The sequence below is a fragment of the Salvia miltiorrhiza genome, chromosome 8, assembly GCF_028751815.1.
Source record: "Salvia miltiorrhiza cultivar Shanhuang (shh) chromosome 8, IMPLAD_Smil_shh, whole genome shotgun sequence".
Classification (NCBI taxonomy): domain Eukaryota; kingdom Viridiplantae; phylum Streptophyta; class Magnoliopsida; order Lamiales; family Lamiaceae; genus Salvia; species Salvia miltiorrhiza.
In genome coordinates this window covers 20,271,076-20,288,713 of record NC_080394.1, presented here as the reverse complement: position 1 = coordinate 20,288,713, position 17,638 = coordinate 20,271,076, and the positions used below count along the sequence as shown (strand labels likewise).

The following is a 17,638-nucleotide window of genomic DNA, read 5'->3' as shown; positions in this document are numbered from 1 at the left end:
GGATGGAGGGAGAATTGATTAGGCATCGCACGACCGAGTACTATTTAGTTATTAAAAACGTGTCGTAACTGGTTAAGAGTTGAGAGATAAAAAATGGGGGTAATTAGTATCACGTCAGGTTAGATGATAGATAGAAGAGCATTAAAAATGATAGCGGCTTATGTCCATGGATATATATCGAGAATGCATGAGAGTAGCTGGTGAACAATGCGTCTTCAATAAATTGCCTAACTATTAATCATCTCTTGTTCATATCACGCCCTTTAACTTGCCCCTTGCGTTATAAATAAATCTCAGAAAGAAATGAAGCCTCAACGAAATGGATAATAATAATATTAATAATAATGGAGTGGGAGTGAGGAAAGGTGCATGGACCAAAGAGGAAGATGCTCTCCTCAGAGACTGCGTTCATAAATATGGAGAGGGGAAATGGCATCTCGTTCCTCTCAGAGCTGGTACGTAACTCATCATTCTTCTTATTTTATTTTTATTTTTGATAACATATTATATAATGAAGTTTAATTTGATCAATGCGGTACGTAAACTCATCATCCTTCATTTTTATTTTTTTTAAATATGAAATATGAACTTGATTTGATTAATGTGGTACATGGTGCAGGATTGAACAGATGTAGGAAGAGTTGCAGGCTGAGATGGCTCAACTATCTCAGACCTAATCTTAACAGAGGCTTCTTTACTAATGATGAAGTCGATCTCATCGTCAGGCTTCATAAATTGTTAGGAAATAGGCAAGTCTTTATCATCTTAAATTTCTATTACGAGGGTACGTTCTTTTTTATTGTAAATTTATCATGAGAAAAGAGGATAAGAAAACATGGGAAAATACTATCATTCTCATGTTCTTCAAAGTGGAAAACATAGTTTATCTCATCAATACCCCAAGAAAAAATATTATCACATCAACCCTCCATGATAATATTATAAGGAATTGGAGTGAAAAGAACGAATTGCCCGAATTTTTTCCATCCTACCCTGGAAAATCATCCTTCCTACGTAACATGTTAAAATGGTAGAAAAATGGTGAAAATATATATTTTTCACCATTTTTCATCAAAGATAACGCACCGTAACTAGTTATATATATATATATATATATATATATATATATAATGGCTAGGTTCTATTGAGAATTTTATTTTTTGTAAGAATTGAGAATGATAAACACAAGTAATAAATTCTACGAACAGATCAATATAATTGATAAACAAACAATTCTATTTAATATATTGAAAATTTTATCACCTCCAGGATTCGAACCCCAAAACCAAAATGATTGTTCATAGAAATGACTAATTTGTTCATCGAAATGAAATGATTTGTTCGCCGCTGTTCAGACGAATTCTCAATTCTCACACTACTTGGTGAATTCTCAATTGATCATTTCTCTCTCTCTCTCTCTCTCTCTCTCTCTCTATATATATATATATATATATATATATATATATATAGAGAGAGAGAGAGAGAGAGAGAGAGAAGATCAAATGAGAATGGACAAATGTGTTGAGAATGGAGAATGATTGCATAAGCCAGTATATATGTTGCATATATAAGCTGCTTGTAATGACTGCATAACGAAATTCAATTAATTAGATAAAATTTTTGTTTCCTCTAGGATTCGAACTCGGATAAAATTTTTGTGCAGTATTAAACTGCAGCTTATGCAACACTACATATTGGCTTATGCAATCATTCTCATTCTCACGAAAGGTAGCATTCTCACTATATATATATATATATATATATATATATATATATATATATATATATATAGGGTTAGGTTCAATGAAAAATGCCTAAATGTAAGAAAGAAGAGAGAAGTAATCTCATCCGTTGATCTTATTTAATATAACGGACATGATTTATTCACGACATATTCAACGGATTTTTTCGTTGAACATTCATGAACATATACAATATATTTAGGGGTTCTGGGTTTCAACCCCCCATATGTTCAACGAAAAAATCTGTTGAACATGGCGTGAATAAATAATTTCCGTTAGATTAGATAAGATCAACGGATGAGATCTCTTCTTTTTTACATATAGGGAGTGAATCATGTAGATCCACTCCCTTATAATAGTATATAGTTCGTAGCAGTCCTCCACAAATGAGGGCTAAGTGGCACATTAGGAGCGCGTCACGTGGCAGCAGCCTTCCAAGGCCTTCCAGGTAAAAAACGTAGAGGGGTAAAATGGTTACTTCGGATTTTATTTTATTGTTAACTGAAAATTTATATTTTTTCCGGGGTCGTCGTCAAAATTATTCATATAATTGAACACCAATATGCATAAAGGTAAACACAAATATGCATGACGCTGGATAGAAATATGCATGAGAAAGTATCAGTATGTGACCCGTCAAGTGACCAACTGCGAGAGCTACCTGACGGTGTCGCATAGTATTATGCGTATAGTTCAACATGAATATGCAGAAAGAAAAACATAAATATGCATAACATTGCACACAAATATGCATAGCATTTTTTGACAGCGAGAGACACCAAATGGTTTGCATACTGATAATTTCTCATGCATATTTCGTGAATGTGGTTTCGTGAAAATTATATTTTTCTTGGGAACGTAAGAACAATATATTTTCCTATAAATTTAATGCAACTAGAAAATGAATGTTTCGCTCCCTCTAAATTTCGAACTCATGTGATGCATTTATCAATTAAGATGATACATTCATCGTAGAACTTCACGATAGAAGAACTGAGAATGATTCTATGCTCTCGTTTTAAATAAGGATTCTCGTTTAAACCTCTTCTTATATTTGGTCATGCATATATAATATTTCATCTGTCCACGAAAAAATGCCTTACTTACCCCTTTTTTTTTCCACAAAAAAGTGCCCATTTTTTTTGACTTATTTGCAACTTATACCATTAATGAAGCCACCATTTTATTTACCCCATACAATTAGAACTATACCTACTGCTAACTTTTACTCCACTCAAAGAAACTTTATCAGCTTCATTAAGTGTTACTCTCTCCATCCCAACTTTTAGTATCCATTTGAGAGTGACACGGGTTTTAATAAAGTTGTTGGGTGTGTAGTGAGTAGAATAAGGGTTCCACATTTTATGTGGGTGTTAAAATAATTAAAGTGGACCAAGGGTCCCACCTACTTTTATTAAATGTAGAAATGGATACTAAAATTTGGGACGATCAAAAAAGGAAATATGGATACTAAAAGCTGAGACGGATGGAGTAATAAGCAAAAATGTCATATTCCTTAAGTTGTAGGTTAAAAATGCCCTACTTTATAAACTTAAGCATTTTATGCTCAAATTAAGTGAAGAACCTATTTTACCCTTTAATGTTGATAGGTTTGCTTGGTTTTTTTGTGAAAGTCTTGCACACTTGACCTATTTGACAGCTATCAGTCAAGTGTAAATGTGATAGGTGGATGGCTAGATCATCTGATCGCCCAGGCGGTTAGATCATTTTACCGGGCGGTCACATGATTTTACCGGCCGGTCAGATGATCCGGCCGATAAAGTTATGTGATTCGGTCAGATCATTATGATTTCATCGTTGATCATTTTACCGGACGATCACATGATTTTTCATATACAATTTAATTAAGGAATATGGCATCTTAAATTTTCACTTCTTTCTTAGTATCCATGTCAACACCCAAAATGGATCACTTTTTTTGGACGGAGGGAGTAGATACGATGTGCTAATATTGTCGAAGGTCGGGTATAGTGGATAGTTGATTGATGATCGAGGATGTAGGAGTAAGTAGAAAATTACTTGATTTGGAATATCATTTGATACATAGCTCTGCAATTTTAGAGTGTCGGAATCTTGACGTGCATTGCTTTTCATGAGCATAGTGCCTCCCTTGTTCGAGTCACTAAAATAAAATTCGAATATCGGTCGCGTCTTATGCCATTAAGGCGATAAAGTCACGACTTCCAATCTTCGAAATAACTCTCCTCAGGTGGAGATCATTTTGTAAGATTTTCGTAGTAAAGTTTGTCGGATGACTCGGATCGCTAAAATTTAATTGTTCCTTTCAATCGACAAGAATTGATATATACGTTACGAAGAAAAATATCTAGATACTTACATGCAGAAGATACTAGTCAACAAATGTTAAGTCATTACAATCACATTTCTTTAGCTACGTTTACTTTGATGGATAAATTTATCCATGAAAAATAATGGATAACAAAAATTTATGCCTTTAAATGTCTTTTTCATTTTCCAACATTTAACATAAAAGAGATGTTCACCATTTTTCCTTCTTTATTTTCACTTCAAGGATGAACAATATTATCAGACCAAAAATGGAGGGATAATATTATCTATCTTTGAAATGAAAATAAGAAAGAAAAAATGGTGAGCATCTCTTTTATGTCAAATATTGGAAAAAGAAAAAAACATTTAAAGACATAAATTTGTGTTATCCATCATTTTCTATGGACAAATTTATTTATCAAAATAAACGCAGCCTAAGAGAAAAACTAAGGTTCAATCCCCCAGTATTCCTCTTCCCCTAATTTTCAAAACAGAGATATCAAGTAAGCACGGCGACATTTACTTTGATGGTTTAGTTTTGATTTTTTAACTTGTTTAATGAATTTGTCATACCAGTCAAAGTAAATGTCCCCTTAATTTGTAAAACAATACTTTTTTTTCTTTTTAATCAATCTATTGAAATGTCTCATCATTTCCTTTTTAAGTGAGAATATTTGTGGATCATAACCTTAATTAACATGCTCACAATTTTTTTTTTCTTTTTAATTTTATCTCATTTTAATTAATAACCTATTTTTAGCCCTTCACATATGATAGAGAACCATTTAATAATTTCATTAATTCTCTTTTAATAATTGTGCCTCAAAGAAATGAGACATTTTAAATATATTGAAGGTATATATATATAAATATATATATATATATATATATATATATATATATATATATATATATATATATGTTTCAATCATTTTCATGGCGTTCAAAAGAAACAAAAGTAACTTTTAACCAATTCAACTCTTAAAAAATTTTCGAAATTATTGAAGCTTTGTCTCTGTCTCCCCCAAAAAGACGGATGAATATTCAATCTTGCAATTTATTGTGTCTCTGGCTGAAATAGAAATTTTATTAAAAAGAAAAGAAAAAAGAGAGACCAGAGACAAAGGAAACAAGCAAAAGCACCCGCAAGAAACCCCGGGTAACCAAAAAAAGAAACCAAGACTAAGAGAACATTTTAAGAGGGTCGTCCTCGTCTAAAACATCGTCATCTTCATCGTCCAACATATCGCCCCATTTTTTAGAGGCCACAACCGACATAGCATGGGCTGCATCGGTAGAGTTAGAGGAGTTGATCACAAAGTTTTGCAGAATCTGTCCTCTAGACTGAGCATACTTCACTTTATTCAGGAACTCCACAGGCGAAGAAGTGTCAAGACCAGGGCCCTGCATATCATCATGGCGTGCTGAGTTTTGGAAATCCGAGGACATGCCATTCATTATGATACGACGGAGCCTGTGCTTGATAGAAGAATCAGAAACTCTCCCCTTCTTGTTGATAGCCCCTTTCGGACGCCCTCGTCTACGAGAACTGGGTCCTGTCGTCCCAGTCAAAGTTAGCAAATCGTTGTTGTCAGTCATCACAGCAAGCGGCTGAACAACCAAAGGTGCAGAAGTCCTCTCGTGTTCCTGGTCCACTACCTCAATTTGGCTCTTTTCGTCATCTGACTCAAGCTGTTCCATATCCTTTCTATCCTGATTGTCCTGATAGATGCAAGCATCTGAAGCTCGGCCTCCATCAGATGGCGGCTTTTCCATGTTATCATCACAAACAAGTCTATGTTCATCTTGCAACTCTAGAGAAACCAACACAGCAAAGGGATTGGATGAGGTAGGAGAGTCTGAAGAAGAGTTCAGTTTCTGTCCAACCTCAGCAAAAGCCTTTCCAGCCCTTGCTGGAGATTCCTGATTTCCGGTGTAGGGACGAGGATGAACCCTGTGGTCATCTACCTTGGACTGACCACGTTCCCGGCCCTGATGTTCCGTAAAGCCCTCCTCTGTCGTGTTTGTTTTCCTCCTTCTGCATTCGTTAGAAATATGTCCCACAACCTTGCAAACCGAGCAGTAATAAGGCAAATTCTCATATACAAACTTGACAGTAAAATCAATGTCGCCACACTTAATATCTAAAGCCTCAGGAATATCAGCCGAAACATCTAACTCAACAAGAATTCTAGCAAAGTGACCCACATGAGCCTGTGCAGACTGACCATCAATCAAGATAGGCGTACCCACTTCTCGTGCGACCCCGGAAAGAACCTCTGGGTGCCAATATTCATGTGGCAAGTTAAAGATTCTAATCCATACGTGAACAAGGGTTGAATTCGCTTTGTAGGGATCAAAATTCGGCACCCAGGCCTGGAGATGGAGTATACCTGAGCGTAGACGCCAAGTCATTTTAGCGAAGGCCGCTGCCCTATCCTCGTCGGTGGCGAAATTAAAAGTGAAGTAACCTTTTCCGAGAGGATGAATCGACCAACCAACAGACGGTTTCCAAAGCTGCTGAAGTTCCTGCCAAAGATCCGCTGCAAACCAAGAAAAAGAAAAAGAACCAAGAAACCCATAAAAAAGAACCAAGAAAAAGAACCAAGAAACCCATAAAAAAGTTCCTGCCAAAGATCCGCTGCAATTTATTGTGTCTCACACATTCATTATTAGTTTTATTATTTTATTATTAAATTAGAATTTTATTGAAAGAAAAAGAAAAAGAACCAAGAAACCCTTGAGAGCACATAATTTTGTTATTATATATTCATTATAGAAAGTATTATTATCATGTCTTTTTTAAAATGACACTATTTTTATTTTGGTATATCCTTATAAGTGGCTCAATCCATAAAAAACAACAATTAACTCTTGAAAATGTATGCCCTACTACTTTTATCCAATTTACATACTTCATCCGTCCATCAATTCGTATACTAGGGGAACTGGGAAGGGGGTACGAGTTATTAAAAAAATGTTTATTTATTGAGTGAAGAAGGGGACCCGTATATATAGTTGACTAATGATATTTTATAATATTAAAAATGGTGGATCCCTCAATGATATCTGTGTAAATAAGTGTAAAATATAAGGGTAGTAACTAAGGAAATAGTTACTAAAAATAAGTAGGACACAAATTGGTGGACGAATCAAAATGACAAATTAGGACATGAATTGGTGGACATGGGGGGTATTATTTTAAATCTTCGTGTCCAAAAAAAGAGTCATTTTTTAACTGGACAGAGGAAGTATTATATAATAAATCTTATTTAATATTTATCTCTAAGAATTAAAATTTCAATTAATATATAAACTATATGTTCTAACTTTATATTAATTGACTCCCGTATTAGTTAGTAATTAAATAAAGAACTAAATATAAGAGAAATTATGAACTCTAATTTGGTTAGTAAACTATTTTAATATTATGGCAAACTAAACATAATCAATAATTTAAAATTGAACAAAACTGACAAAATAATGAAGAATTGAAAATGAAATAAGACACCAAAAATAGGATAGAGGAGGATTCCCCATAAAGAGAAAAAAGCTAACAACTAGCAAACAAACCCTATGTAGCATCTGCTATAGTGCCTACCCAGAAATTCGATATTATCTCTTTTTATTAAAAATAACTCTAATTAAAAAGAAATTAAACGTATATTTGTATATAAAGATAATTTAAATATCTATATGGAATTAGCAAATGAAATTGGATAAAAAAATGAAAAAAAAAACAGAAAAAAAAAGACGCAGAAGGAGGGAACAGGAGTATTTTGGAAATAATTTGCAATCTCTTACTTAATTATCATTAAGATTAACTAAGTAAAATGCTAATTACGTTAAGTTACAATAATTATAAGTTTTTTTAGATGCCTTGTAATTTGACATAATTGCCCCAATTATGTATATAGTAAATTTATCACTACTCTAATTTACACAGTGAAAAGGACAAATAAATTGCAGGTTGAAATGTGTCCAACCCAAATCAAATGATACTGTTGCTAGCTGAATTTTAGGCAGAGTGTCAATAATATCGGTCGCGTCTTATGCCATTAAAGTCACGACTTCCAATCTTCGAAATAACTCTCCTCAGGTGGAGATCATTTTGTAAGATTTTCGTAGTACAGTTTGTCGGATGACTCGGATCGCTAAAATTTAAGTTCCTTTCAATCGACAAGAATTGATATATACGTTACGAAGAAAAATATCTAGATACTTACATGCAGAAGATACTAGTCAACAAATGTTAAGTCATTACAATCACATTTCTTTAGCTACGTTTACTTTGATGGATAAATTTATTCATGGAAAATAATGGATAACAAAAATTTATGCCTTTAAATGTCTTTTTCATTTTCCAACATTTGACATAAAAGAGATGTTCACCATTTTTCCTTCTTTATTTTCACTTCAAGGATGAACAATATTATCAGACCAAAAATGGAGGGATAATATTATCTATCTTTGAAGTGAAAAGAAAAAAGAAAAAATGGTGAGCATCTTTTTTATATCAAATATTGGAAAAAGAAAAAAACATTTAAAGACATAAATTTGTGTTATCCATCATTTTCCATGGACAAATTTATTTATCAAAATAAACGCAGCCTATCAGATAAACTCTAAGGTTCAATCCCCCAGTATTCCTCTTCCCCTAATTTTCAAAACAGAGATATCAAGTAAGACACGGCGACATTTACTTTGATGGTTTAGTTTTGATTTTTTAACTTGTTTAATGAATTTGTCATACCAGTCAAAGTAAATGTCCCCTTAATTTGTAAAACAATACTCCTCCATTTCAACACCTTATAGTTTAGATCAATCTATTTGAAATGTCTCATCATTTCCTTTTTAAGTGAGAATATTTGTTGATCATAACCTTAATTAACATGCTCACAATTTTTTTCTTTGTAATTTTATCTCATTTTAATTAATAACCTATTTTTAGCCCTTCACATATGATAGAGAACCATTTAATAATTTCATTAATTCTCTTTTTATAATTGTGCCTCAAAGAAAGGAGACATTTTAAATATATCGAAGGTATATATATATATATATATATATATATATATATATATATATATATATATATATGTTTCAATCATTTTCATGGCGTTCAAAAGAAACAAAAGTAACTTTTAACCAATTCAACTCTTAGAAAATTTTCGAAATTATTGAAGCTTTGTCTCTGTCTCCCCCAAAAAGACGGATGAATATTCAATATTGCAATTTATTGTGTCTCACACATTCACTATTAGTTTTATTATTTTATTATTAAATTAGAATTTTATTGAAAGAAAAAGAAAAAGAACCAAGAAACCCTCGAGAGCACATAATTTTGTTATTATATATTCATTATAGAAAGTATTATTATCCTGTCTTGTTAAAATGACTCTATTTTTATTTTGGTATATCCTACTAAGTGGCTCAATCCATAAAAAACAACAATTAACTCTTGAAAATGTATGTCCTACTACTTTTATCCAATTTGCTTACTTCATCCGTCCATCAATTCGTGTCCTAGGGGAACTGTGAAGGGGGTACGAGTTATTAAAAAAAATGTTTATTTATTGAGTGAAGAAGGGGACCCGTATATATAGTTGACTAATGATATTTTATAATATTAAAAATGGTGGATCTCTCAATGACATCTGTGTAAATAAGTGTAAAATATAAGGGTAGTAACTAAGGAAATAGTTACTAAAAATAAGTAGGACACAAATTGGTGGACGGATCAAAATGACAAATTAGGACATGAATTGGTGGACATGGGGGGTATTATTTTAAATCTTCGTGTCCAAAAAAAGAGTCATTTTTTAATTGGACAGAGGAAGTATTATATAATAAATCTTATTTAATATTTATCTCTAAGAATTAAAATTTCAATTAATATATAAACTATATGTTTCTAACTTTATATTAATTAACTCCCGTATTAGTTAGTAATTAAATAAAGAACTAAATATAAGAGAAATTATGAACTCTAATTTGGTTAGTAAACTATTTTAATATTATGGCAAACTAAACATAATCAATAATTTAAAATTGAACAAAACTGACAAAATAATGAAGAATTGAAAATGAAATAAGACACCAAAAATAGGATAGAGGAGGATTCCCCATAAAGAGAAAAAAGCTAACAACTAGCAAACAAACCCTATGTAGCATCTGCTATAGTGCCTACCCAGAAATTCGAAGCAATAAATATCTGTCGCCCTCTTATTTATATCTATCTCGACACAATATCTGTATTTTGGTTGTGACATTTCAACCACTCCTGTTCAAAGACTTTCCGCATGCATGTGATTTTACATATGGTTTGTTTATTCAAATTTACTCTCATAAAATTACATGTTCACTTTTTCTTTTAAAATGAATTCAATTAATTAATTTAAACATGTTCTGATATATTTGACGTATGCAGATGGTCGCTGATCGCCGGCAGACTTCCTGGGAGGACTGCAAACGACGTTAAGAACTACTGGAACTGCCATATCTCGAAGGGACCGACACCGGCCCGAGGAAAAACCCTCACCGAGAGCAACATCGTACGGCCTCGGCCTCGGACCTTCTCCAACTCACAACCACCAGCTTGGTCGGCCATGCTAATCAGATCCACGAAACTTCCCACAAACGACGATCCTAACGGCCCTTCTTCATCACTAGCAGAATGCATGCGGTGGTGGGGAGAGTTGCTCGAGATCACGGAACGGGGAACAAAATCCGTTTCTGTTTTCCGACAACGTCCCGCCTGTAATGGAGTCGGCCAGAATCGACGATCAAGATGGACGGTGACTTGTTATGTGATGGCGATATATGATTTGGAGCTTCACCCACCAATCATTGATATATAATGTTATGAAAGCTCCTTTTGCTTTTGTATGTTGTTTTTCCTTCCACGTTCTCTAAAATGAAATAAGAGATACACCAACACTCCTATTAATTAAATATGAGCCCCTCAATAATATAGGGCGACTCTAAAACTAGTCATTTTACTATAATAAAGATACGATTGATATTGTGAAAAAGTATACTGTGACATAATAAAAATATTTTATAGTAATAACTTTAGATGTAGTAAATTTTGTTACATTGATAGATATCACAAAATCATTGATATATGATTTGGAGCTTCAGCCACCAATCATTGATATATAATGTTATGCCCAAAAGTGGATGGAGGGAGAATTGATTAGGCATCGCACGACCGAGTACTATTTAGTTATTAAAAACGTGTCGTAACTGGTTAAGAGTTGAGAGATAAAAAATGGGGGGTAATTAGTATCACGTCAGGTTAGATGATAGATAGAAGAGCATTAAAAATGATAGCGGCTTATGTCCATGGATATATATCGAGAATGCATGAGAGTAGCTGGTGAACAATGCGTCTTCAATAAATTGCCTAACTATTAATCATCTCTTGTTCATATCACGCCCTTTAACTTGCCCCTTGCGTTATAAATAAATCTCAGAAAGAAATGAAGCCTCAACGAAATGGATAATAATAATATTAATAATAATGGAGTGGGAGTGAGGAAAGGTGCATGGACCAAAGAGGAAGATGCTCTCCTCAGAGACTGCGTTCATAAATATGGAGAGGGGAAATGGCATCTCGTTCCTCTCAGAGCTGGTACGTAACTCATCATTCTTCTTATTTTATTTTTATTTTTGATAACATATTATATAATGAAGTTTAATTTGATCAATGCGGTACGTAAACTCATCATCCTTCATTTTTATTTTTTTTAAATATGAAATATGAACTTGATTTGATTAATGTGGTACATGGTGCAGGATTGAACAGATGTAGGAAGAGTTGCAGGCTGAGATGGCTCAACTATCTCAGACCTAATCTTAACAGAGGCTTCTTTACTAATGATGAAGTCGATCTCATCGTCAGGCTTCATAAATTGTTAGGAAATAGGCAAGTCTTTATCATCTTAAATTTCTATTACGAGGGTACGTTCTTTTTTATTGTAAATTTATCATGAGAAAAGAGGATAAGAAAACATGGGAAAATACTATCATTCTCATGTTCTTCAAAGTGGAAAACATAGTTTATCTCATCAATACCCCAAGAAAAAATATTATCACATCAACCCTCCATGATAATATTATAAGGAATTGGAGTGAAAAGAACGAATTGCCCGAATTTTTTCCATCCTACCCTGGAAAATCATCCTTCCTACGTAACATGTTAAAATGGTAGAAAAATGGTGAAAATATATATTTTTCACCATTTTTCATCAAAGATAACGCACCGTAACTAGTTATATATATATATATATATATATATATATATATATATATATAATGGCTAGGTTCTATTGAGAATTTTATTTTTTGTAAGAATTGAGAATGATAAACACAAGTAATAAATTCTACGAACAGATCAATATAATTGATAAACAAACAATTCTATTTAATATATTGAAAATTTTATCACCTCCAGGATTCGAACCCCAAAACCAAAATGATTGTTCATAGAAATGACTAATTTGTTCATCGAAATGAAATGATTTGTTCGCCGCTGTTCAGACGAATTCTCAATTCTCACACTACTTGGTGAATTCTCAATTGATCATTTCTCTCTCTCTCTCTCTCTCTCTCTATATATATATATATATATATATATATATATAGAGAGAGAGAGAGAGAGAGAGAGAGAGAAGATCAAATGAGAATGGACAAATGTGTTGAGAATGGAGAATGATTGCATAAGCCAGTATATATGTTGCATATATAAGCTGCTTGTAATGACTGCATAACGAAATTCAATTAATTAGATAAAATTTTTGTTTCCTCTAGGATTCGAACTCGGATAAAATTTTTGTGCAGTATTAAACTGCAGCTTATGCAACACTACATATTGGCTTATGCAATCATTCTCATTCTCACGAAAGGTAGCATTCTCACTATATATATATATATATATATATATATATATATATATATATATAGGGTTAGGTTCAATGAAAAATGCCTAAATGTAAGAAAGAAGAGAGAAGTAATCTCATCCGTTGATCTTATTTAATATAACGGACATGATTTATTCACGACATATTCAACGGATTTTTTCGTTGAACATTCATGAACATATACAATATATTTAGGGGTTCTGGGTTTCAACCCCCCATATGTTCAACGAAAAAATCTGTTGAACATGGCGTGAATAAATAATTTCCGTTAGATTAGATAAGATCAACGGATGAGATCTCTTCTTTTTTACATATAGGGAGTGAATCATGTAGATCCACTCCCTTATAATAGTATATAGTTCGTAGCAGTCCTCCACAAATGAGGGCTAAGTGGCACATTAGGAGCGCGTCACGTGGCAGCAGCCTTCCAAGGCCTTCCAGGTAAAAACGTAGAGGGGTAAAATGGTTACTTCGGATTTTATTTTATTGTTAACTGAAAATTTATATTTTTTCCGGGGTCGTCGTCAAAATTATTCATATAATTGAACACCAATATGCATAAAGGTAAACACAAATATGCATGACGCTGGATAGAAATATGCATGAGAAAGTATCAGTATGTGACCCGTCAAGTGACCAACTGCGAGAGCTACCTGACGGTGTCGCATAGTATTATGCGTATAGTTCAACATGAATATGCAGAAAGAAAAACATAAATATGCATAACATTGCACACAAATATGCATAGCATTTTTTGACAGCGAGAGACACCAAATGGTTTGCATACTGATAATTTCTCATGCATATTTCGTGAATGTGGTTTCGTGAAAATTATATTTTTCTTGGGAACGTAAGAACAATATATTTTCCTATAAATTTAATGCAACTAGAAAATGAATGTTTCGCTCCCTCTAAATTTCGAACTCATGTGATGCATTTATCAATTAAGATGATACATTCATCGTAGAACTTCACGATAGAAGAACTGAGAATGATTCTATGCTCTCGTTTTAAATAAGGATTCTCGTTTAAACCTCTTCTTATATTTGGTCATGCATATATAATATTTCATCTGTCCACGAAAAAATGCCTTACTTACCCCTTTTTTTTCCACAAAAAAGTGCCCATTTTTTTTGACTTATTTGCAACTTATACCATTAATGAAGCCACCATTTTATTTACCCCATACAATTAGAACTATACCTACTGCTAACTTTTACTCCACTCAAAGAAACTTTATCAGCTTCATTAAGTGTTACTCTCTCCATCCCAACTTTTAGTATCCATTTGAGAGTGACACGGGTTTTAATAAAGTTGTTGGGTGTGTAGTGAGTAGAATAAGGGTTCCACATTTTATGTGGGTTGTTAAAATAATTAAAGTGGACCAAGGGTCCCACCTACTTTTATTAAATGTAGAAATGGATACTAAAATTTGGGACGATCAAAAAAGGAAATATGGATACTAAAAGCTGAGACGGATGGAGTAATAAGCAAAATGTCATATTCCTTAAGTTGTAGGTTAAAAATGCCCTACTTTATAAACTTAAGCATTTTATGCTCAAATTAAGTGAAGAACCTATTTTACCCTTTAATGTTGATAGGTTTGCTTGGTTTTTTTGTGAAAGTCTTGCACACTTGACCTATTTGACAGCTATCAGTCAAGTGTAAATGTGATAGGTGGATGGCTAGATCATCTGATCGCCCAGGCGGTTAGATCATTTTACCGGGCGGGTCACATGATTTTACCGGCCGGTCAGATGATCCGGCCGATAAAGTTATGTGATTCGGTCAGATCATTATGATTTCATCGTTGATCATTTTTACCGGACGATCACATGATTTTTCATATACAATTTAATTAAGGAATATGGCATCTTAAATTTTCACTTCTTTCTTAGTATCCATGTCAACACCCAAAATGGATCACTTTTTTTGGACGGAGGGAGTAGATACGATGTGCTAATATTGTCGAAGGTCGGGTATAGTGGATAGTTGATTGATGATCGAGGATGTAGGAGTAAGTAGAAAATTACTTGATTTGGAATATCATTTGATACATAGCTCTGCAATTTTAGAGTGTCGGAATCTTGACGTGCATTGCTTTTCATGAGCATAGTGCCTCCCTTGTTCGAGTCACTAAAATAAAATTCGAATATCGGTCGCGTCTTATGCCATTAAGGCGATAAAGTCACGACTTCCAATCTTCGAAATAACTCTCCTCAGGTGGAGATCATTTTGTAAGATTTTCGTAGTAAAGTTTGTCGGATGACTCGGATCGCTAAAATTTAATGTTCCTTTCAATCGACAAGAATTGATATATACGTTACGAAGAAAATATCTAGATACTTACATGCAGAAGATACTAGTCAACAAATGTTAAGTCATTACAATCACATTTCTTTAGCTACGTTTACTTTGATGGATAAATTTATCCATGAAAAATAATGGATAACAAAAATTTATGCCTTTAAATGTCTTTTTCATATTTCCAACATTTAACATAAAAGAGATGTTCACCATTTTTTCCTTCTTTATTTTCACTTCAAGGATGAACAATATTATCAGACCAAAAATGGAGGGATAATATTATCTATCTTTGAAATGAAAATAAGAAAGAAAAAATTGGTGAGCATCTCTTTTATGTCAACTATTGGAAAAAGAAAAAAACATTTAAAGACATAAATTTGTGATCCACATTTTCTATGGACAAATTTATTTATCAAAAAAAACGCAGCCTAAGAGAAAAACTAAGGTTCAATCCCCCAGTATTCCTCTTCCCCTAATTTTCAAAACAGAGATATCAAGTAAGACACGGCGACATTTACTTTGATGGTTTAGTTTTGATTTTTTAACTTGTTTAATGAATTTGTCATACCAGTCAAAGTAAATGTCCCCTTAATTTGTAAAACAATACTCCTCCATTTCAACCTTATAGTTTAGATCAATCTATTTGAAATGTCTCATCATTTCCTTTTTAAGTGAGAATATTTGTTGATCATAACCATTAACATGCTCACAATTTTTTTTCTTTGTAATTTTATCTCATTTTAATTAATAACCTATTTTTAGCCCTTCACATATGATAGAGAACCATTTAATAATTTCATTAATTCTCTTTTTATAATTGTGCCTCAAAGAAAGGAGACATTTTAAATATATCGAAGGTATATATATATATATATATATATATATATATATATATATATATATATATGTTTCAATCATTTTCATGGCGTTCAAAAGAAACAAAAGTAACTTTTAACCAATTCAACTCTTAGAAAATTTTCGAAATTATTGAAGCTTTGTCTCTGTCTCCCCCAAAAAGACGGATGAATATTCAATATTGCAATTTATTGTGTCTCACACATTCACTATTAGTTTTATTATTTTATTATTAAATTAGAATTTTATTGAAAGAAAAGAAAAAGAACCAAGAAACCCTCGAGAGCACATAATTTTGTTATTATATATTCATTATAGAAAGTTATTATCCTGTCTTGTTAAAATGACTCTATTTTTATTTTGGTATATCCTACTAAGTGGCTCAATCCATAAAAAACAACAATTAACTCTTGAAAAATGTATGTCCTACTACTTTTATCCAATTTGCTTACTTCATCCGTCCATCAATTCGTGTCCTAGGGGAACTGTGAAGGGGGTACGAGTTATTAAAAAAAATGTTTATTTATTGAGTGAAGAAGGGGACCCGTATATATAGTTGACTAATGATATTTTATAATATTAAAAATGGTGGATCTCTCAATGACATCTGTGTAAATAAGTGTAAAATATAAGGGTAGTAACTAAGGAAATAGTTACTAAAAATAAGTAGGACACAAATTGGTGGACGGATCAAAATGACAAATTAGGACATGAATTGGTGGACATGGGGGGTATTATTATTTAAATCTTCGTGTCCAAAAAAAGAGTCATTTTTTAATTGGACAGAGGAAGTATTATATAATAAATCTTATTTAATATTTATCTCTAAGAATTAAAATTTCAATTAATATATAAACTATATGTTTCTAACTTTATATTAATTAACTCCCGTATTAGTTAGTAATTAAATAAAGAACTAAATATAAGAGAAATTATGAACTCTAATTTGGTTAGTAAACATTTTAATATTATGGCAAACTAAACATAATCAATAATTTAAAATTGAACAAAACTGACAAAATAATGAAGAATTGAAAATGAAATAAGACACCAAAAATAGGATAGAGGAGGATTCCCCATAAAGAGAAAAAAGCTAACAACTAGCAAACAAACCCTATGTAGCATCTGCTATAGTGCCTACCCAGAAATTCGAAGCAATAAATATCTGTCGCCCTCTTATTTAATCTATCTCGACACAATATCTGTATTTTGGTTGTGACATTTCAACCACTCCTGTTCAAAGACTTTCCGCATGCATGTGATTTTACATATGGTTTGTTTATTCAAATTTACTCTCATAAAATTACATGTTCACTTTTTCTTTTAAAATGAATTCAATTAATTAATTTAAACATGTTCTGATATATTGACGTATGCAGATGGTCGCTGATCGCCGGCAGACTTCCTGGGAGGACTGCAAACGACGTTAAGAACTACTGGAACTGCCATATCTCGAAGGGACCGACACCGGCCCGAGGAAAAACCCTCACCGAGAGCACA

General features: G+C 32.7%; 1 protein-coding gene and 1 pseudogene across 1 annotated transcript in view; both read left to right on the top strand.

Moving 5' to 3' along the window:
• The first annotated feature begins 310 nt into the window (after positions 1-310).
• LOC131001756 (transcription factor MYB114-like) lies at positions 311-11,016 on the top strand (annotated as a pseudogene).
• Positions 11,017-11,543: 527 nt separating this feature from the next.
• Positions 11,544-17,638, top strand: part of LOC130998174 (transcription factor MYB114-like) — a 13,285-nt gene continuing 7,190 nt past the window's right edge. Inside the window, exons 1-3 of the mRNA XM_057923605.1 lie at positions 11,544-11,688; positions 11,853-11,982; positions 17,518-17,633. Of these exons, the coding sequence (XP_057779588.1) occupies positions 11,553-11,688; positions 11,853-11,982; positions 17,518-17,633 (382 nt within the window). The 5' untranslated portion in view covers positions 11,544-11,552. The remainder of the gene's footprint in view (positions 11,689-11,852; positions 11,983-17,517; positions 17,634-17,638) is intronic.